General features: G+C 41.5%; 1 protein-coding gene across 5 annotated transcripts in view; it reads left to right on the top strand.

The window, feature by feature from the left end:
* The window catches only part of SYT1 (synaptotagmin 1), a 521,895-nt gene that overhangs the window by 431,848 nt on the left and 66,015 nt on the right, over window positions 1–24,032 (top strand). For all 5 annotated transcript variants that reach the window (XM_084957784.1, XM_084957786.1, XM_084957783.1 and 2 more), the window contains one exon: window positions 2,223–2,340. In XM_084957784.1, the coding sequence (XP_084813910.1) occupies window positions 2,223–2,340 (118 nt within the window). The remainder of the gene's footprint in view (window positions 1–2,222; window positions 2,341–24,032) is intronic.

Here is a 24,032-nt window from a genome sequence, read left to right as displayed (position 1 = left end):
AAAAAAGAACCCTCCTAATGAGCATTTTTGAACAGCAATTTTGTTCATTTACATTTCTCTTGTCTCCCAAGGTTCAGATGAATTTGTCTATACTTTGTATTAACATCTATGCTATTGAAACCCATTCTGCATTTGCAGAGACTATGAAAAGTTAATTTATTCCACTAGATTCTCCCGATGTGTAAATTAATTCCCAGGGGTGAGTAGGCACGTCAGGTGAATTTTGGCACAAGTCTCTCTCTATTATCTACACTAATGGAAAGGGAGGTGCGACCTAGATAATTCAATGAGGAATTTATCCACAGTTCCACATATTTACTTCTTGAGAATGTGTGGAAAGTGGTAATTCAGGCAAGGACTTTGTCTTCAAGGAGTTTACAGTCATATGGGAAAATTCAGACATGCACAGTAAAACCAGAAAGTCTTTAGTAACCTAAGAGAAGGACGGGTAAGATGCTGTGGGGACTCAGTGAAGGGAAGAACTGTGGCTCTCGAGACATATGTGGGTATAGTTTCAATCAAAGCATTACTTCGGCAGGAAGTTCCATTTCTCTCTTTCTCTCTCTCATATACACACACATGCACGCACAAACTTCCCACCTACAGATAAATCATAGAACAGGTGTATACCATTTGTTTTGAAAAATGGACTTAATGACTACCCCCCCAAAAAAGGAATCACATTTTCTTAAATTGCTGGATTACATCTAGGCAGTGAAGACTAGCCAGTGTGGCCCGTTTAGCCTAAGTTACAGGTAAGGCCAAAGACAGTCCCATCAGGAGTGTAACGGGAGACCTGAGGCCATGGCCTTCCGGGCCTCGCTCCTGTGTTAGAAGCCTCTCTGCGCAAGTCCGACATAACCAGTGCCCTCTTTGGAATCACTCTTGGGTGTTGTGGGGCCAGGAGGTATGGAGAAGACACAAAAAGACTAACCCTGATTCACTCTATGTGTGCTTAATTCCCTATGTCGGAGAGCAGTGTCGCACTCCAGCTTCTGAGGCTACAACAAACTCCACGTCCCTGCCCCTCTCTCATGCTTATAAATATGACTGCATATATTTTTCTCATGTTTAATACCATGGTTCTTAGTTATCCTAAAAATTAAGGCATTTAAGGTAGGAGAACCATATCGTCTTTTCCAGAAAAGCTTCGTCTTATGTAGCATTATCATTTTCATCAGTTGTTGGTTCAGAAGCACTCAAGTGTAGGATTGGTGGATGTTCCTGGGATTAAAATGCAGTCCCAATGAAATAACGTGAGGGGCTCTAAGAAGCGCTGTTACTGTGTATTCCAATTTTTAAACCCATCTCGTAACATTTTATCGATTTTAGGATAAGGCAAAAGAAGGACCTCACTTGAAATGAACAAATCTAAAAAGTGCAAAACCTTATACTTTGTTGCATTTCTGCTATTAGGATTGTAGAATTTCTCATCAATCAATAGAATTTGAATGGAACACAAATCCAAGTCTTCCCCCTGCCCCCGAGTCTAAGTATTAGACATAATCCCATTTAAAATGCAAAAAGACCGGGGTTTCTTTTGGGTCTCAGCAGTTCATAAACCCGACTAGTATCCATAGGATGCAGGTTTGAGACCTGGTCTTGCTCAGTGGGTTAAGGATCTGGCATTGATGAGCTGTGGTGCAGGCCAGCGGCTGTAGCTCTGATGTGACCCCTAGCCTGGGAACCTACATAGGCCTCGGGTGCAGCCCTAAAAAGCAAATAAATAAATAATAAAATAAAATGCAAAAAGGCAAAAAAAAAAAAAATAAGTTGATTCTACAAAAAAAAAAAAAAGTATAGGCCCTTTTCAAAGTTATTTAATAAAGTTACGAATGTTTGCCAAGAGTCTTGCCATCCTATTCCCTTTTCAAAGTTATTTAATAAAGTTACAAATGTTTGTCAAGAGTCGTGCCATCCTATTCAGGATGCCATCTCTAAAATTTAAAGTCATCTCGGGCTTATCTCCTCAACTGCTGAATTATAGATATATTTTGATGAATGTTCAAGTACAAATGAGCTACGTAAAAACTGAAAAGGGTTGCCATCTGTCTTGATGACACCTCGGTAAATGAAAGACCACTGGGTAAATGCCAGGGAACATGCATTTTCAAATTCTCGCTGTCCTAATCCTCCTCCCTGGGGAGGTGACAGTGTTTCTGTACAAACTGCATTCACCTTTATTTGAAAAATTACTTACACTTTCTTGTTGCTTTTCACAGCAAGAGAAACTGGGTGATATCTGCTTCTCCCTTCGCTATGTCCCTACTGCTGGCAAACTGACTGTGGTCATTCTGGAGGCAAAGAACCTGAAGAAGATGGATGTGGGCGGCTTATCCGGTAAGTCCGTGATGTTTAGTTTGTGTGTGTGTGTGTGTGTGTGTGTGATGCTGCTTCATCAAGGCTACCAAACAGATAGCACGCACGCCGAGACTCCCGACTCCTTAATTGATCACAGTTCTTTCCCACGGAGCCTGGAAACAGTCTCAAGAATTCATCTCAACACAGAGCCCCAGGAAGCCTGTCTCAGTGTGTTGGAACTGGCAGAGACGAGGAAACCTATTTTCCCACTTCATAGCCAAAGCATCAGTTGTCAATCGTATGGCACTGAAAGCTGAAAAGTTTTGCTTCTCTTTTGAAAGGCAATGCCTATGACCAATTCTGATGTTGTTGAGGGTTTTTTTGCCTTTTTGTGTCAGTGCTCATGTGTAACATGAAAATAGCATTTTCTCTGAGCCTCATCAGGTAATACTTACACTTGTATGTTGAGACTTAAATATTAGGTAAATATATCAAATATAGCCTAAGAGTGTTTGAACAATACTGTTTTATGTCAACATGCGGCATTTCAAATATGTGTGGAAAAAAAAAAAAAAAACCTGAGGGTGAATCCTCACGGTAACACATTTATTTTCTCTGGCTGATGTGGGGCATGGGGAGACTTCGGGATTTTCAGTTCTTTACAACTCAATCTTAGTCTTTTAAAGAGTGGGTCAGACATACTCTTGTTCAAAAGCAAAGTCATTTCAAGGACTTGCCGTTTCCGCGGCTGAGCACGGCTGTTTTTATTTTCTTCTCTGTGTGATTAAATCGACTTTATTTTTGATTTCCTAGTAACTCACTAAAGTGTGAGAAATTTTCTTGCTATGCCACAGGGTCCTCATAAATAGACTAGAGCTGTCATTGTTTGTGGCTGTGGAACTAGAAGTGGCCTCACTGGTTACTCAGTGCTTCCTCCAATAAAAATATTGCAAACTTCAAAAGGTCACCCTAATGCAGCATATGGTGATTTGATATTCTGAAGCGTAACAGCAGAAGAATGCTAAGCTTTCACTTAACTGCACCACTCATCTGTCAACCACATCCTCCTAGTGCCCAAGTTTATTTCTCTTTATAAATAAGTCGCCTGGGGAATCTGCGCTATTTCTTTCCTGTCACTAAGACCCCATTTCAAAATGTACTGCTTTGCTGGCCTAATAGAATTATAGAGTGAATTTAGAATAATGAGCAGTTTCTTTTGAAAATGTGCCTAGGATGCAAAATATATGTATATACGTTTGTACGTATCTATACACATATATCTTTCCTGGCTTCATCCACTGAGAAGGCCTACAAAGAGTGGCCCAGCAGTCACAATCATCCCTGAAACCAGATATAAAATTCCTTTCCTCACTAGCAGACTCGGGAGCTTTCGGAGAAATGGTAGATTCCAGATGTGGTAGAGGAGGTATGTACCCGTGCCCAGCCCGGAAGACCTCATCCTCCCAGAAAGCCAGGGAACTGTCAGAGATGAAGAGGGTCATGTCAACAGGCTTAGGAATCTCCTTGAAGAGGCTTCCACTGGCCAAAGGTGTGATAATTTGAACTTGAGTAATGCTAATAAATGCAATGGGTCTAAGCCGACAGCAAAAGAGTAGAGTGCAGACAATCTTTCCAGCGTCAGAACAGTTTGCCCCCAGAATTCTACTGAGTATCCTGAGGTCTGACTTCAGACAACCTTGACCTTTCCATCTCCTTTGATTCAATAACCAACTATCATCACGTAGTCCCTCTGTATCTGCTCACAGGCTCCTTTCCAAAGTCCTGTGCCAACCGCCTCCTAGTCACCTCCAGCTAACACTTCCTCCCAAATCGCCTTACACTCTTCATCAGAGTTCCAGAAGAAGCTTTGCCATGAAGCCAGTAACCTCAGGATCTCTCATCTGTTCTGTCTTCTTCTAAGGTCCCAGAAGCGAGCTCCCATGGTCAGAGATCGATATTGCAACGACTCTGTGTTGATCCCAGTGTACTCCTCTTGCCTCTGACTTCTACTCCCTTGTCCATCTCTTTTGTTCAGAGGCGTTTCTGAGATTTAACTGAGAAGGGAAGTTGGGTCTGGCAGTTCTGTTTATGTGGCTTGCAGTCATGTCCACGTGTAGTTAGGTTACTGCTAACTACCCCAGTGGGGGAAGGGCTCCTGGAATGACTCATCCATGGTGCCAATCACCATTGCCACGTGAAAGTTGCAAGGCCACGGGTTATATCCAATTTAGTCTTTGTAATTTTATAAAAAGAAAAAAATACATTTTCAAATGCCAAGTTACATTTGCTGAAAATAACTAGTTAACTGGAACCAAAGCAGGCAGTTTTGCCACGGTTAACGCTTACATTAACTTCAGGATCCATCCACCCCAGTTCCACCCCTAAACCTGACTTTTCTGGAATGACTTTTCTGGAATTGTTAATTATTAAATTGAAGATATTTAAAGGCTAAGTATCCTTGAAGAGGTCTAATCATGAGAGCTCCTTGCTGCCTATGAAATTAAGTCATAATCGCTCAGGTCTATATAATTGTATCTATGATACACAGATGCTCCCAGACTATGCCCCTCCATATTTCTGTTTTAACCATGTTGACCAGCACAGTGGTCTCCAAACAGACTATTTAATTTGCTGCCATCACTCTTTGTCTAAGTCATTTCCTTCACCTGAAATTCTCTTCCATCCAACAAGTCTAGCTAAATCCTATCCACTCATCAGGCCCAGCTTAAGTCTTATTTCCTCCACTCATTAAACAGCTATGTATCGTCTCCCTACTTTAGCCCATTGTTCTGAAACTGCTTTACATCCATGGAAAAAACAGCCAAAGGACCCTTCTCTCATGCAGCCTACATTGTAATGTGCTACAGCAGAACAGGAAGCCAGTAAGTAAGAAAAGCATATCATACACCAAGAGATGCTAAGTGCTATGAAGAAAGCAAAGCTGGGAAGTAGGATAAGGAATGCCAGGGAGAAGTTTTCAATGGGGTGCTCAGAGAAAGCCTCATAAGCAGTTAACATTTTGGCAATAACCTGTGCATGGAAAGGAGAGCATTTTAGATGGAGGGATTCCATAAGTCTTTTCTGATGCATCCCAAAAGAACACATCTTTCCCTTTTTTAAATATTGGTAGTTTGTTTGTACCCTGAAACATCGTGCTTCTCTCACTAGACCGTGCTCTGTGTCTCTATTTCCCACAATGCCCGCACTGACTGGTAGCACTGAGCCGAGCTGCAGAATGAGTAATGAATTATTTACAGAGAAGCTATGGCCTGAAAAAACAAGTCTTGCATTTCAAATTTGTTTAAACTACTTACCATTAAAATAACTCTAAGTACTTGGATGGTCTGTCTCAAAGTAAGTTGACCTATGTCCAAGGAGACCAAAATTATATAATGATTATATAGTTACATAATCCTACCAGGTAATTCAAATGTCAAACCACATTTGCCGGAAATGGTTAGAAAATTGGAACCAAAGTTGGGGGGTTTTCCCGTGTTTAAATCCCACTCTCCCATTGCTAGCAATTTGCCATTGGACAAGTTATCTGACTTTCAAAGCCCCTGGCTTCATTATCTGTAAGGAGGAAATGGTAAAAGAATCTTGTTTATAAGGTTATCGTGAGAAATAAACGACAGCATACCAAAATGATCACTAAATATTACTGCAATCATTTCTATTAGTGATGTTATCAAATCTTGGGCTAAATAGGCAAAATGTGAAAGCAACCAATGGACAATTTAACCAAGTGCCTTATTCAGCAGGAAAAAATCTGTTTGGTGGGATTGGCTTGTCAGTTCAGGCAAATGACTCATGAGTAGACTCATGTCTGGCAAGACCTAATAGTGAATTAAGACAAGGTTTGTAATTAAGCAAAAATATTGAAGAAAATAATAAATAGAAACATCTTAAAAAATAGTTTCTTACTACTCTTCAACAGGGTTGGTTTCTTTCGTTTCTACCATGTTAATTCAAAATACATTATGCAAAGATTTTGCCTCTATCATATCCCCAATATAGAAAACTATTCAAATTCTCAACTCTTACTTAACAGTGACAAACGTGATTGGGCCATTCACGCATCTACGATAAGATGCTTGAACGTTCATGCTTAACTATCCCAGTTCTCAAGTATTTGCGAGCAACAGCAAGAGTTTCTGAGTTTATGTATTTGCATTGAAATCTTCAGTCTTGCAGGCTGCATAGCTGCTCTTCGGGAGCAAGTTGGTGCAGTAGGAAATGAGCAGCTCTTTTGCCTTATGCCTGGACAAGAACCAAGCCTCCCACCTGCTAACCACATCTTAATACACATGTGCACATAGGGAATAAATCTCCCTTCAAATAATAAATGTTTTCTTTTTGTGATAATTGAGGAAGAATATAAAGAGTGCCTTGGTCCACTCAGGCTGCTCTAGCAGAATACCATCATATAGGAATTTATTAACAGAAATGTACAGTTCTGGAGGCTAACGTTTCCAAAAGAAAGGCTCCAGCAGATTTACTTTCTGGTGTGAACCCACTCCTGGTTCAGAGATAGTGTTTTCGCTATATCCCCACAAGGGAGGAGGAGCAGAGGAGCTCTCTGGCGTCTGTTTTACAAGGTCACTAATCTCATCCAGGAGAATTTCACCCTCAAGACCTAATCACCTCCAAGGTCCCATCTCTAAGAGTATCAGACTGGAGACTCAATTTCAACACAGAAATTTTAGGGGGGTCATTAACATTCAGTCTATAGCCAAGAGGTCTAAGAAATTGATCAGAAAAGTTGAGGATTCCTACGTGTGTGAGGTTGCAATTTTTAGCTATATAATTTTCATATTCAAATTTATACCTGTGTAGACTCACAAGTCAGAAATAACTAGATACCTTGCTCCCAATTTCTTGGCCCTGTTTATGTTACAATTGCTCTTCAGGTTTTGGTTTTTGCGTGTGTCTTTTTGGTTTAGGGTTTTTTTGTTGTTGTTTTGCTTTGGTCTTGGTCATCCCAGAAATCTAAGATCTCGGAACACAGCTTTAATGAGAAATGTCAAAACTGCAAGTTCAGTTTGGGCTTTATATCCCAAGTTAAAATCTGAAACTTTTCCAACAAGTACCTAATTTTTGAAGAAACGACTCCTGAATCAGCAAAGTAGAAGTGATTACACGCTTTTAAGTTGCTTTATTAGGGAGTTCTAATTTTCACCCACATGTCTAAATTACTGTCTTTTCTTCTTCAGTCTTTTCTGACGGAAGGCAAAAGCAGTAAGGGATTCTTTTAAATGTTTGTGACCCCGACTCTTATCTGTCCTTCCATTGGTGTTGAAAGCATGGCAAAGAAAACCACTCTAAATTCAACTGATTTGGACTAAAAGACACTAGTCTGGGATCTGGGCCAACAAATAATGTGGCAAAAACTTATTTGAGCCAATTAGATAGGGATATGCTAATTAATTGGCCATGATATCAGGGTCAAGCAATAATATGCAAATAAAGTGGCCTCTTATGGAGCTAATGAGATAGGAATATGCATAATAAGTTGGCTGTGATGTCAGAAGGCTTCATCCTAATTTTAGGCTTGAATGTTACAAGATTCTGTGACTCTTCAAAATGCTTAATTATAATATTGATATATAATAGTCTGAATCCCTAAGATGTGAACAAATTGATCTAAAAAAGAAATGACTCAAATTTAAACTGGATCATCCTACAATGTGAGACCCAGCCACAGTTACCACAGAATGGACAGGGATACTATGCCTGAAGAATTAACAGCGCTTTTCATGAAATGCGAAGGGCGGATGTGGGGTGTGGGCTAGATTTAAAGTCACGAGAAAGTAGTGATAGGCTGTAACATATTCGTTCAGAATAGCACTAAAACTCCTAGGTCCATTACCCGGCAAGTACACGCACAGTCATACCAGCATCACATGAATACCTATGTGATGCCAGGCACCATGGCGGTCCTTGGTACACAAGTACGAGTAACAGCAGGAAGTTCCTGTTGTGGCTCAGCGGCAACAAACACAACTGCTATCCTTGTGGATGCAGGATCCCTAGCCTTGCTCAGTGGGTTAAGAATTCGAAGTTACTGTGAGCTGTGGTGTAGGTCACAGGTCCAGCTCAGATCCGGCATTGCTGTGTCTGTGGTGTAGGCCAGCAGCTAAAGTTCTGATTCGATCTCTAGCCTGGGAACTTCCATATGCCACAGCATGGCACCCAAAAGCAAACAAAACAGCAAATAACAGCAGACACTCATGTAGCACAATGTAAGCCAGACCCCCTACTAGACGCTTTACATGTGTCAGCTGATTTAATCCCCATTTACCACCCTACGAGGGAGATACCATTTTTAGTGCGACTTTATTGGTAGAACTGAAGCACAGAGAGGTAAGTCTTTTTGCCAAGGTCACAGAATTGGTATCTGGCAGATGCAGGATGTCAGCCCAAGTAGTCCTTGGACACCATGAGCAAAACATGACTTCTAGGGCATTATCTTTCTCACCAGGTTCAACTGGGTAACAGATGGCTCACTACAAGCTACAGTTTGAGAGATGGCCAGAAATTCTACCCAATTCTAAAACTCCTTCATGCCTAAACTAAAATTAGATCATGGAAACCACTAATATAAATTCATTACTTCACTGTTCAATTATTTTTTGGTTTCTTACATGGCAAAGACAGGATCAATGAGTCTGTAAGTTCAGCCAATGAATAATGAGAGATTTCCAGGCTGAAAAACCCTGTCATTTTTTCAGTGTATAGACTGATATGTTATTTTAGTGACTGACTCCTTACACACAAAAGAGGACAAGATACACAACACGGTAGTTTCAGTTGTATCAGTGGTCAAGGTGCAGGGACGTTGCTAGAACATTACGAAGGAAGCCTGAGGGATTTCAGTGCCTATTAGGAAGCAGAGGAAGACGAAAAGACAAACTCCACCTACTACCGGAGTTTTCATTGTGGCTCAGCAGAGAAGAATCTGACTCGTATTCCTGAGGACGCAGGTTCCATCCCTGGTCTTGCTCAGTGGGTTAAGGATCCAGCATTGCCAAAGCTGTGGTGTAGGTCGCAGACCCAGCTCGGATCCTGTGTTGCTGGGGCTGTGGTGTAGGCCAGCAGTTACAGCTCCAATTCAACCCCTAGCCTGGGAACCTCCATATGCTGTGGGTGCAGCCCTAAAAAACATACACAAAAAAAATTTTCCCTACTATGCAAAATATCAAGGGCTGAGCCTGGAAGACAGTGTGTGCTATTATTGGAATGGGGGAAAATACGACGTGATAGTACAAAGCTTCACTCCCCTCTAAACTGCTAGAGGGGATTCTGTGGGCCAACATTATATATGCACATTATAAACTGAAAAAAAATCGAATTACAACGGACAGCTTAGGAAAATAGAGCTCAGCTGGACAATGTCAACAGGAGATCCACACATGGAGAAGGAGAAATAGTTCCAAAGAGGTCTGAGAGTTTTTACTAGTCACCTTGAAACTCCCAGTTTTGAAGGTAACACCTGGTTCCAGTCATTGCCATTCCAAGCTCAGTGAATAAATCAAAAATGTCTTGCTAGGGAGTTCCCGCTGTGGTGCAGTGGGATAAGAATCCAACTGCAAAGGCTCAGGTCACTGTGGAGGTGCGGCTTCAATCCCTGGCCCGGCACAGTGGGTTAAAGGATCCGGTTTGGGGGCAGCTACGGCCTAGGTCGGAACTGTGGCTCAGATCCCACTGGACTTCCGTATGATGGAACTTCCATATGATACAGATAAATAGCTATAAAAATTTTAAAAAAAACCCACCTTGCTAGGCTGAGTAATTTTAAGTGTGGTCAGTGAGCTTTAGTGTGAGCAAGTGAGAAGTAATACCCTGAAAGGGAAAAGAGTTAGACTATAAAATAATAGGGTCACCTTTAAACCAAGAAAATTCATATAGAGCCATCCCTTGAAGACATATGTCAAGGGCTCCACTACACCCTAAGAGACTTGGGGTTGTCCTGGAAGATTCTGTAAATTCAAGAGGGGAAAAAAAGGCCCTGCCTTTGTTCCAGACTGAAGCTTATCCATGTGGAGAGCCTGTGGTTATGGTCACTCGCCTTAAGGGAGATACAGTGGGGTTCAGGACCAGCTAGCAGAGAGGTGGCTCAAGCAGGATGAAGGGTGTGGATGAGGACAGGCGAAGAAGATGGAGACTTTGTAGTCTGGAAAAGGAAAGCTGAGCCGAGATGTGATTAAAGTCCGAGAATCATGAAAGGCAGAGCTGGAATAAGACCTACCTGCTCATCAAATCCCACAACGCTAGAATTAGGAAGTGACTTTGATGTTTGCAAAGACAGATAAAAGGGAGGGCCACTGAGGACCTCAAAGGCGCCTTTCTACTCAGATTCTTCGTCAAGTTTTCTCTGCTACTTTACAGTTGGGCAGTCAAAACTTGTTGCTCTAGGAGAGGGAACAGACAGAGATCAATGAATGAGTCTGTCTGGAGTCACAGGCTTGAAAAGGGACAACTCTACACCTTGATTTTGCGTTGTCCTGTAGGACCCCCTGCCTCTCCACGGGTGACCATCGGCCACAGGCCCCACAGCCGCACAGCTCACTCATTCAACCCAGAATGGCTACATTTGCATTCTTGAGTTTCCATCTATCCTCCGTTCTCCACTCAGAAAACAGGAAAGGAATAGTAAAGGTCAGATTTTAGTAGACAATTGCACTGGCCAAATTAAAGCCCCCAAATACTTCTGGTTGTAAAACTATACGTGATGAGCTTTAAGAGATTGTATTACCTACATTGTATGCATTTGATAAAGATTAACTAAAACTATTTTAAAAATATGGCAAATGTCTTTGCCATTTTTTTTACTTCCTTTAATGAGGCTTCCCATTTCCCATTGGGCCTACAACAGTTAAGTGACAAAAATGGAAAATACTTGTGTGTCTGAAATGCTGCACTGATGCTCAGAGAAACAACAGAATCATCAAAAACAGTCTTTTTTTAAAAAAAGTAGCAATTTTACGATAGTCACTTTCACTTCCAAAATGACTTATTATTTCTCTTTGGTCTCTTTATCCCTTGTTCTTGATAAATCCATCGCCCTTCTTCTTTCTTTCCTTTTCTGAGTTTTGCCATGTGCTTGTACCATGAGCTACCTTGAGAGCGGACGGTGTCTATCTATGTTCTCCTTCTCAGAGGCCCTGGCGCTTGTATTAGGGGAACACACTCCAACATTCTTTGCCTAAACCACCCATATGGATTTTAAGATTCTGCCAACCCAACTGGTTATTTTGCCTTCACCTTCCAACTGATCTGACTTAATTTCCTCCAGTTACTGAAATTTTTTGGCGTCGTATAGTAGTAATCCCACTATAAAAGCAACAGCAACTATTAAGTGAGATCATAAAATGTCGTCCTTGAAATTGATTTTCATTGTCGTTTTCAGATTTTTTCATTTCCCTTTACTTCCCCACTCCCTTAGTATTTTTTTAAGTGAAATAGAGTATTTTCAGGAGATCAAGGAAAAGAGTAACCCTGAAATGCACATATTACTGGAGTTACTCTTCAATGAGGGTCACAAAGACATTGCCCAGTGAAGAAATGACAAAAAATGGTCCCCCAGTTACATCTTTAGCTCAGCATGAACAGATAAGGCAATGACGCAGCATCTTAGTCACTGCTGGACAGACTAACTCCTTATAAAAATCAAGAGACCATAGCGGCTGCTGGCCTTTTTGAATTACTAATGGCCTAATCTTTGCTACACACTATTCTCAATGATCCTTGATAACTAAGAGGCTATCATTTTTTTCCTTCTACAAAAAAAAAAAAAGATTTTAAGAAATTAGCTTTTTACCTTGCATACATGAGACAAGCATATTTTTTGATCTCCTTGAGAAAGCTAAAACTGCTTTTACTGAAAACCTCAAAACTAAAACAACTGTGTTGATGGACTTAAAGTCTAGACTTAAAACTACTGATTTCAGTATATTTAATTGTCCCACGTGAACCAAAAAGAGCTGAACGCTGATGTAGTGATGGCACACTGGCAGAGCTAATACTTGTTCATATGGAACTGATAGATGTCACAGCTACGGACAGAAGTAACAGCTGCCACTTGGTGACAGTATTAGGGACTTTCATAGCCTAATTAAGGAAACAAGTACTGTCGCCACTAGCACTGTTACACTGTTTCCCTAGATTTTTAGTTTTCAAATCATAGAGAAGCTTAATAAAATTAAACTAACCTAAAACCCCACCACTAATTTCACATGGAAGGTGAAAAATTAAGCCTCAAACTAGTCCCTCTAACCTCCTCCCATTCAGAGATAATTCACTGTCTCAGGGAAACAATTTGAAACTTATTATCAGTATTTTCTTTTTGGATTTATATAAATTACAAATGCACATATAATATATATGCATTTTATAGAAATAGGATCATATGAAACATATTACTCTTTAATATTTTTCACCTAGCGATGCATAACAGAGATCCTTCCAGGCCAGTGTGTACAGATGTGCCGTTGCTTCTGCTAGGACTCTTTGTTCGGAGGTACCCTAAAGTGTTTAGCAATTCCTTTATAAACATAGCTGTGAGGAAAAACTGCCTAACTTTAAAGGACTGAAAGCAGAGTTCCCATCGTGGCTCCGTGGTAGGGAACCCATCTAGTATCCTGTGAGGTTGCAGGTTGCATCCCTGGCCTGGTTCAGTGGGTTAAGGAGCCAGCATTGCCGGGAGCTGTGGTGTAGGTCGCAGGCAGACATAGGTCAGATCTCACAAGTTTTGGCTATGGTGTAAGCCAGCAGCTGCTGCTCCGATTCAACCCCTAGCCTGGGAACATCCATATGCCGCACATATGGCCCTGAAAAAGATAAAAAGATAGATAGATAGGCAGGCAGGCAGGCAGATAAATGACTTAATCCAAGACCTAAACAGAATAATGTGCCCTAAATGTAAAGATGTCAGTTCCTTCCGAATTATTATTAAGCACCATTAACAGATTGGAAGAAAGCAAAGGCATTAATATCCCTGGAATTAAAAGAGCTCCTACTAATCAATAAAAGAAACACAATGGGAAAAAGTTCCATTTTTTTTGGTCATGTTTCTGAAATTTTCTTGCTGCTGCTTCTCCTATTGGCTCCCACGGCTGAAAGATACAATGTTACATTTATACAGTCTCACCGTGCCTCTACATAGGAAAAGATTTTAAAGTAAGATGCAATTACCCTAAGTTCAAAATCTAAAAATGTGCTGCTTAAAAAAAAACAACCTTGATTGATTGCAAAGAGCACCAAAAAAAAAAAACAACAACTCAGGTCATTAGCTTGTAGATTTTCAAATTTTCATCAGCTCTATTTGCAGGAGTTGGAATCTATTAACACACTCAATCCAACAGCATTATTCTGATAGCACGTTGAAGAGGTCTGTGACAGTCACTGCAAGTCAAAGTAAAGATGTATATCTCTACCAAAGTCAAAACCAACATTTTTAATTAACACACAGCTGATTTACAATGTTGTGCCAATTTCTGCTGTATAGCAAATGACTCAGTCATGCATATATATACATTTTTTATATTATTTTCCATATGGTTTATACCAAGAGATTGGACATAGTTCCCTGTGCTATACAGGAAGACCTTATTGTGTATCCATTCTAAATATAATAGCGTTTGCATCTACTCATCCCAAACTCCCAGGCCATCCCACTCCCTCCCTCCTCCCCGTGGCAACCACAGGTCTGCTCTCCATGCAAAACCAACATTTTAAGAGATTTTCTCAATTTCTTAATTTTACAAAACTATTTAAACATGTGAAAGCTGCTCATCCTAAAAGTTGCCAATTCAAAATGCCTAGTATCTAGAAAACACTCTTGAATTTTGCAGCCCTTCTTTACATGCAGGGAACACATTATACATTAAACTAGCCTAAAGAGCTATACTATATTGCATGGAAGCTTCGGTTTACTATAATTAGAAATCTATTTTTATCTTAACTGGAAGGCGTGCTCATGTTTTATATAAGAATTTCAGTGAAAAATTTTTAAGAAGAGTTTTGTGGCAGAGATGTTAAAAGAGGCAGTGAATGCTTATGAATTATGCAAGTCTGAACTTTCATTTTAATAACTTCATTAAAATATAAAAACCTTAGAAGCCTCGCAACAGGGATTTAACTTTACAGAAATGCTTTATAGGTGCCCTGACCTTGCCACAAGGCACGCCTTAGGCGTGATTTAACAGTTATTACAGGGCAAAGCCTAATAATAACGACCTATCTGAAAATACCAGCATTTGTCCTTGCCTCCTCGGCCTCCAGTGGAGTTGCAACTCAGCCGTAAACAGACCCTCTCCTGAGAGACAGCAGGATGTAGCAGAAAGGAAACAGCACCTGGCATTGGAAAACCTGCATCTGAAGCCTTGAACCTCTCTGATCCTGTCCGTTCTCTTATATAATTGGGGTATTCACAACAGCAAATGACATAATGTCAGGTGGAAACTCGAAGTTGACACCACTATATAGATGTTGGCTATTTTTAGGCAAAAGACAATTCTTGGTTAACTATATTTTTCTCACCATTTCCTGGCTCCTAGAGAATATGGTGCTAGGTGGCTAATGGTGAGTGTGCTTAAAGAATGGACCCGAGCTATCTGGATGGCCATCACCCGCTTAGACTCCCATACCCTGGTGGAGTATCCTGAGGCTAGCCAAGTCTGCTCCCCTCTTAATACTTGGCCCCAAGACCGTGTGTGTGGGGGGTGCACACATGCATACACACACACACCACCCCCTGGGCATGCAGAAATTCTGGGGCCAGGGCTTGAACCTGAACCCCAGCAGTGACAACCGAATCCTTTAACCACTAGGCCACCAGGGAACTCCCCAAGACCTAGTGTATTTTATAAGAAATAAGATCCAGTAGTGTTTTTCAAGTATATGTATATCTGCCACATTCTATTATCTGAGTTATTTGAATTGTCTAAAATATCAGAGTTCTCTTCCAAGTGGTTCCTTAGAATCACAGGCCCAAGATAAACACAGCTAATTGGGCCAACAAATAGGAATCAAGAAGAGAGCCTCTGTCACCCTCGTTATCAAGTGAATGCCTGGTGGCTGGACAAACTCTCTCCAAAATGAAACACCTTTTGTTAATTTGCTTTGTTAATTTGACGAGAAGTGGCAGGGCCCGGTCCCAGAGCGATGCCGACTTGTCTTTCCAAATAAGGATGCCCCAGATCATGAATACCTTTAGACAGAGTGGTACACAGTAGGGGGCAGCATTTGCTGCCCATTGTTGGGATGTAATGGAGTGGACAGGATTCCAACTTTCAACTTAGCTCTGCAGACTCTCCGATCTCCACGACACCAAAAACAAGAGACGTACCCATATCCACTCCCACAAGCTTACAGCCCTGGACAATCTCCAGCTGGTTTTCCTCCAGCTGAAGTTTCCTTTTCTATATCAGTCATTCCCCAGATTGTGCCCGTCCTGGTATTTTTCAGGACAGGCAAAACTCTGGTTGGATTCTGCCTCTCCTCTACAGCCTTCAGCTCCAATTAAATGAATTGTTCCACTCGCCCTTCAGTTAAAATGCTTCCTAAGAAACTAGGGAAGAGGGGAACGTCACTGTGTCCCCTCCATGCCACTTAGATTTGTTGTTTAACTAATTGGTAAACGTACCCACACCCGTCATGTTGAACTGGGCCTCTTTCAACTTGGCCCAAGGTTCAACCAATTGCTTGGGAAACTTTTTCTGTGAACCTGTGGACCTGAAGACTATCTATATGCCAGGGAGGAAAGGCTCAGAGCTTCGCAGGATGCAAAGACAGACGCAAACCAAGATGAGGAGGTACATGCCAGACGGATCCTCACGTTGAAAAAGCTCTTCCCAAACATATTGTCATCAGGGCTGCTTTTTATTTTAATCAACATGTCTTCAGCACTGCTGGAGTAATATTCCACACTATAGATTAAAACTTTAGCCCCAAGCTAAAGATGCTATCCTCCAGCCAAATTAAATATACAGGTATTTCTAGAGAGATTTATCTTTTAAATCAACTTAACTGCACAACGTATAAATTTTAGATTCTTCTAACTGCCACTTGATTTTGTTTTACTCAAAACTAGCCTGGCCATCTTTAGTCAAGAACTAGTTATGAAGGCTCCTAGAACTTAGCATGTGCTTAAACGCAAGACATAGGAATGGGATTTTTTTCTTCATGGGTGGGTCAATGAGCAAAACGATTTTTATTTGGTTGACTGGTCTTGGTATAGATGGGTTTTGTCACTGCCTCCCTCACTTTCCATTTAAATTTCAAAATGATTTAATCTGAAATGTGAAAACAGCAGTGCAATCTTATTAGCAACTGAGATTATTCATTTCAAAGACGAAACTCTGGCAACAGAGCTTCTATGCTCCACACGGAGGTGTCTGGAATATTGCACCCGTTTCTGGAAACACACTTAAGAGGAGAGACATTAACTTTCTGAAGCAAATCCAGAGGGAAGCCAGGGTCACAAAGAGGGCAGAACCAGTCTCAGTTGAAGAGCTGTTCGAGATGCTGAAGTGACAAAAGAACAGACGTTGAGGGGGCATGATGATAACTGCCTGCAAATTCATGGGCAAAGAACTTCACTCTCGGTAACTCTCAGGATCTGAACTGGGATGAGTGGGTGTAAGCAGTGGCGATCCATCCTTGCTCCTTTCAATTTTGGTACCTATGTGAAGGCCAGAGGCGAGCTCAGCAGGAACACTCGATTAGAAACGGTGCCATACGTGCTGCCAAGGTCAGGGGGTCAAGCGGTTAAATCCCTCTGGTCTCCTCCACCTGTCTCATTCTAGAAAGTGATCAACCTCGGTATAAACCTGTATTCTGCAACCTAAAACCTGCAGCTCTAAGATGATCACGCTCTGCCTGAAGCTCGGGTCAGCACGTGGCAGAGCGTATCTATAAGGAGACAAGCTTATCCCCACCAAGGGCCCGTATTTTATTTTTTCCTTAAAAACCAAAAAAGATGCAAAACTATTGCTGTGGTGCTGATGATGACGACAACAGCTATCATGTAATCAGTGCTGTTTTGGGTTTTGTTTAATCCTCATCCCAAGAGGTCAAGATTATCCCCGTAGGCAAACGAGGAGACGAAGCCCTAGGAAAATGGAGAGACGTGCGCGAGGTCCCAGAGTGAACGAATGGCAAGTCCCAGCTCCTCACTGCAGCTGGGCCTGTGACGTCAGCCCCCCTGCTTACCCACTACATTCCACCGTCTAGACGATGCACACTGTCATTCCAATTGGCCATAATCCCCAAACCACAGAAACCTCAACCCTAGAAGATAATAAATGCTTCTGAGCTGCAAAATGATCACTTGACGCACAATTAATGCCCTCTATAGATTATTTTGACAAAGTATCGATTTCCTCCTGTGCCTGCAAATGCCAACACATGCAAATGCCTGCGATTTCACAGATAAACAGGAAATTCCCTAATAAGCCAAAAAACTCCTGGTCTTTATTCATTTTTGTATGTTTCTTACGTCTGCTGGAAAATAATGTCCAGAATGAATTTATGCTCTTTCCAACAACTTTAAGAAAGAGCAAGAGAGGGAAGAGGGTGGAGTGGGGGAAGTTTACATAATACAAAAAAAAAAGCAGCCAGGCAACAGTGAGCTGTGGCTTCCCCGTGGGAAGATAGTCACATGCAGCCAGTGAGTTCCCGGACAGTTTTAATTTCCTTTAATCATTTCAGAAGTTTTGCCCCAGAGGTACAAGCCAAACAGCTTCTCAACATGTGGCCTTTCTTTCTGGCCCCTATTTTCAGTTTGGCACAAAGGAGTAAGAAGAAAAGAAACAAATCAACCCACCTGCGTAGAACTCAGCACTGGCCTCTCCAGGACACCTCCCCCGTCATCCTGCCCCGCTGTCATTAGCCTTTTCTTTGTACTGTCCACGTGTTTCCTGAATCACAGGCCTGCCCTTCTTTGACGGTGTCCTGTAAATGCCTTTCCTGGTCCGTGAGGCTGAGTCCCTCCATGGTCAGGGTTGCTAAGCACCCTTTCCTTTTGCTTGTGCCGTGTTGCCATGGCACACTGGCATTCTCCGTCCCCATCATTATCACATGCTGTAGGTGTCTGGGTCTTCCGGAATTCCTTTGCCAGAGACCTGACTTATGTCATTTCCGCATGGCCATCATCTAGCACTGTCTCAAGCAGGGCCCCAGAAGGGGTAAAATAAAATGAAAATATTTCACTTTACCCCACCCCCACCCCCTGCCAATGATGGACTTAGAGTATGAACTGAATTTAAGTGAATTGAAAAGAATCAGAGATTAAGTTGAACGGACCTGAATACGCTAAGACATTGCATCACAGTAAAATCATCCGGATTACGCTTAGAGACAAATCGATTCGCACAGCCCCCCTATAATGCCGTGGGATTCTAAGGACTGGTACACCCCGACTGTCTTCTGAGTTACCACAGAAAGGGCAACTCCTTTAGGCCTAAAACTATGTTAGCTCTTCCACCTCAGGCCATAATGGTGGACACAAGCTAACTCATTGCGTATTTCAGGAGTGGCTCGGAAATAGAGAACAAACCTTGGAAGGGCAATAGCATGTTTTGAAAAGCACTTGATGCCTAAGTAACATGCACGAACACGTGATCACTTATACAAGGAAGGTTCCTCAAACAAGTCGATTCTCAATTTCACGTCCCAGGCTTCGTCATCTTCTTGGTCCCAGATCTGCCGTCATCCCAGAGGGAGAGGACGTCCAACCAGCATTTGGTCCCCACCTCCCTCCTCTTTCTCCTCGGCTGGTTTTGAAGCGCTCATAAGCAAATCAGGCACCATCTGGGCTAAGCCCTACATTGGGTGCTTGAGATTCCGGCAAGGTAGACGCGGTCCATCTACAAATGCAGCCTACAGTCTCAACAAGACAAACGACTACAAAATAACCTAAAGTCCTATGTTGGAGGAAAGAAACCAACAAGGTGTGAAATTAAAGGAGGTTTCCTTCACCCGGTAGCGAGAGACTCCGATGCAGGAGCTGTAGGCAATTCTTCTCAAAAATTCTCTTTTCAGAAAAAAAAAGAAATATTTATAAGCCCAATAAATAAACATTTTGTGAACATCTGAGGGCAGGGCTGGGGGAAACATCCTTTCTTTATAACCAGTGATGAATCACCACACTGCTGTCTGCTGATCACATTAGTCATCCCTGAATTAACGATGCTCGCGTCTCAGTAAAAATCTGAGCACATTCTTCCCTGCGTGTTTACTTGTAGGCTTATAAACTCTGCACCTTTTATATTGTAGTAAAATCAAATGGACATTATAAGCTTCTTTAAAAGTAAAAAAAAAAAAAAAGTAAAGCCCACAGCAAAATACACATTTACAATGCCTTTATTTATGAATGACAAAAAGTTAGTCTCCTTTCAATGTTACTACTCCAACTATTGTGTGAGGGAAAAATGCCTCCTTTGAAAATATAACTTTAAACCTGGGCCATAGCAATTCGCAAGTATTAGATTCTATTTATTTCACTCCGTTTCTAAAACAAGTGTCACATTTGAAAAGATGCCTCACAAAGGCACAATATTTACTACAAATTGAGATTCATAATAAATACGTAGATCACAATGACTCAAGTTTTTGATGTTTGTAAAAAGATTTCTAGCCAACTTCTCTAACCTAAAATAGTTCATTTTTACCTGATTATGTCTGATACAGAGCTTACTCGAGAAGTCAAATGTATGCCAGTTCTATCATCTTATTTTTCAGTTGTGTGAAATATATTTGCGTTTTCAAGCCACTGTTGTTTTTATAGCAAAATCATTCTAAGCAACATGCTCATGTTGTGAGGATTAGTTTGGTTCAAACAAAATATAACCCCTAAGTCCATGTAACTCTGTTCACATCAGCTGCAGTAGGTGCAAACCACAAAAAGCACATCGACGACTGAAGGTGCCTCGGGCACCCCAGCACCCACTGTGGTACCCCCTTGGCCACCAGGAACCCTGGAAGACTTGCATGTGAATCATGCTCAAACAAGGGTACCACGTGGGTTTGTGCCTCACATCTTAGTCCATCTCTAATCCAGCCTTATTTTTAGAAGAAAAATAAATGAAACAGAAATTCTCATGTTTTCTTCCCGTGGGGAAGAGCTGACTGCACACTGGAGAGCACAGAAGTTTAAGGGTTCCACTTCATACTCCAAACATCTGCCAATCATACGGCACTTTCTTTTCCTTTCTTTTGTCTTTCCACAGACAGAAAGGATGTTGTTTCCTTTTTTCTTCCTTAAAAACAAGTATTCACTAACCTAGGAAGACAATGCATTTTAACTTATCGATTAGCCAGGCAAGTATTTCAGGCTTTGTTGGCCACATGATCTGTCAACTCTGCCCCTGTAACACGGAAACAGCCATAGACAACACGTGAGGAATCAAGGTGGCTCTGCTCTAAAACTTGATTTGGGGACACTGACATTTGCATTTCCTATCATTTCACATCTCAGAGAATATTATTTTTTTCAAGCTTTAAGGACATGAAAACTTCTTTAGCTCACACCTACCAAAAAAAAAAAAAAAAATGCAGCAGCCAGATTTGATCTACAGGCAGTAATTTGCAGAGCTCTGAGGCTGAAGGAAGGGTAGGGAACCACTCCTGGGGGTGTCCTGGGGGCTTCCTAGAGAAAGAAAGAGCTGTGTGCAGGGTGATACAGCTCAAGAGGACAGGCTTAGAACATGGTGAGCAAAGGCAGGTCTGTGTGGAACACGAGAAAGTGTGGATGAGCCAGAAGCCTCACAGCCATAGCAGAAAAGCGTGGAAAATGAAGCTAGAGAGAAGGGCAGGGCCAGATCAAGGGAATCCAGCTTTTGCTCTGAGGGTGTTACAGTGATGCTGAGGGGTCAAAGCAGGAAGAATGTGTTAGAATGATCAACAGTGGGAGATTCCGGACTGGCCATTCTAGCCCTGGCTCTGGAGTTGGTCTGACTTGGGCTAGGACCCCCGTTCCGCTCCTCACCACACAGATAACCTCACACTGAATCCCCCATCAAACAACCAACAATAACCCCTCCCCCAGCATGTGCTGTTCTCATTGTTACACCATTTGCTTCCCTTACTGCACATGATCTCCCAACTGATAACCTGAGTCACTGCTAAACCAGTGGTTGTGCCATGTCATTGGCAATGTACACGGAACACCCAGCATGGCGTCTGACAGAAGAGGTATGCCCAAGGGGTCAAGGACGAAGCGAACAAGGTCAAAGCCAACCTTCTTCCACCTCGTCTTTCTATCAGTGTCCATACATGCCTCTTGTTTGGCCAGGATAAATATGTGGCATCATTTATTTAAAACCTGGAGTAAAGGTATTCAGGAAAAAGTGATTAATCATCCCCTATAGTTTTGTTTTTTTGGTCCTTTTAGGGCCGCACCCGCAGCGTATGGAAATTCCCAGGCTGGGGGTGAATCAGAGCTGCAGTGCCGGCCTCCACCACAGCCACAGCAAAGCCAGATCCGAGCCACATCTGTGACCTACCCCACAGCTCATGGCAATGCCAGATCCTTAGCCCACCGAGTGGGGCCAGGGATGGAAACTGCATCCTCATGGATCCTAGTCACATTCGTTTCCGCTGAGCCCCAGTGTGAACTCCTATGGAACTATCTTCTTCATAGGAAGTTTATCTTTCGGAAAGAGTTCCTATTACATTTTGGTACCTGGATTTCTCCCACTGCCCTGCCCCTCTTCCACGGAGAAGCATTTCCTTCAAGAAATTACGTTAATTTAAATATGTAGTTTTCTAGTTCATATTGCGCTAAACTTGAAGTGAAGCAAAATCTACCCGACGCCCAATGCACCAGGATGACCTTGGTGACAAGCGGCCCACTTCTCCAAATGACTACTCTTCTTTCTGTAAACTGCCAACAGACGCTCCGGCTTCACTACCTGATAGGACACGTTATAGACTATGTATATATGATTTATCTAATCTCGAGATTTCTAGGGCAAACCCGAAAGCAACAAAAGCTATGCTGAGTTTTAGCTCAAATTGTTTCTCATTGTTCAGGTTCATTAATTATAAAATAATGTATGTCTCCTGAGCACTTTCTATGTGTCATGCACTGTTCAATCTTTCCTTTTGGAGATATTCATGGAACCTATTTGACATATTTGCTTTCTAAGTAGCTGAATTCACCACTTTATTTGTATATTATTATGTGTATAGGTAATAATGGCCTGATTGGAAAAAGGTCTAATAATTCTAGGGATAGGATAAAATATAAGAACTCACAGGACTATTTAAATCATAGAGATTTTAAGAAGCACTGTCTTCAGTTTCTGTTATCCTAAGAAATCATATCTGCATCTTGAAATCCAACCTCATTTACATGACAGAGTTCTTTTGAAAATTTAGGGGTTGGCCCTATCACCATTGTTGTATGAAAAACTTAGCTCCCTTCTTCCCTTCCAGCCCCACAATCCTTTAAGATAATCAAATTGAGAATATCCAGGATGCTAAAATGATACATAATTCACTCAACATACCAAATCTGTCATTTAGGAAAAAACCTGTAATTTCCCAAAGTGTTTATAATTACCTTCCAATATTTATTTCAATCAGTCCAGTCTTAACTCAAACAGAAAACAGTGTGAGAAAACAGTTTATTTCTGAAAATGATTTCTTTCCAAGAAAATTCTACTCAAATGTGCTAAGATCACCAGGATTTTATAAATTTGCAGTTACTAACTTGTTAACTCAAATAAGTGGACAGATATATATTCATTCAGTGCCATAAATATATATGCTTTGGATATGTGTATATTATGTATATGTACTCTGTGATATATATATTCTGGATTTTATCCAAAATCCTAAGAACAACTTAGCATTTTGGTGAAGTATATACAATATATACAAGATTTAAACACTTAAATATTCAAGTAGGCACATAGCAAGTACACAAAAATAGCTGTTTCATCAACTAAGTGCGAGGCGAATTTAGTGTTCATCGTCCCTTCTTACCTAATAGATTGGCTCATTAATTCAAAAAGCGCAGCACGCCTCCTATGCACTAGGCAGTTCTGCAGGCCAAGAATGTAGCAGTGAATAAAACAGTCCGTCCCCCCTCATGAAGCTAACATTCCAGAGGGGATAAAAAACAATTTTAAACAAGTTAAGAGTAACGAGATCCTGCTGTGTAGCCCTGGACTATGTCCAGTTACTTATGATGGAGCCTTATAATGTGAGAAAAAGAATGCATACATGTGTGTGTGACTGGGTCACCTTGCTGTACAGTAGAAAATTGACAGAACACTGTAAACCAGCTATAATGGGAAAAAATAAAAATCATTATATTATTTTTTTTAAAGTTCAGAATAAACTACAAAGTGTATTAAATAATCCATCGTTTAGGAGAAAAATGAATCAGGGAATGTACCTGAGGATAGGTCAGACGCTGAATGTATTTCAAACCAAGAGCCAACAGGAGTTGCCTCTAGGAAAGAGTGAGGAGCCAAGGCTAAGTGCATGGATCTCAGCCTGCAAGCAGAGGCTGGAAGCCAGTGGAAGAGCAGAGCTCTCAACACCAGGACAGGGAAGACGGGGACATCTTCAACAGGGCAGCTTCGGGCAAAGTGGGCAGCATGGGCTTCCTCTGGAACATGCTCAATTGATGATACCACTTAGAAGAGCAAACGGAAGGATCTAGGATGTGTCATTAACCCAAGTTAGAACTTCTTCTTTCATTTACTCTTAAACCTGCC

This window comes from Sus scrofa, chromosome 5, assembly GCF_054392235.1.
Source record: "Sus scrofa isolate SSC_HxYL_T2T_F1_AM1 chromosome 5, Sscrofa_HxYL_maternal_Yorkshire_Landrace_v2.0, whole genome shotgun sequence".
Taxonomy (NCBI): domain Eukaryota; kingdom Metazoa; phylum Chordata; class Mammalia; order Artiodactyla; family Suidae; genus Sus; species Sus scrofa.
The sequence above is the reverse complement of the archived record's forward strand: the minus strand, read 5'-3'. Positions and strand labels throughout refer to the sequence as shown.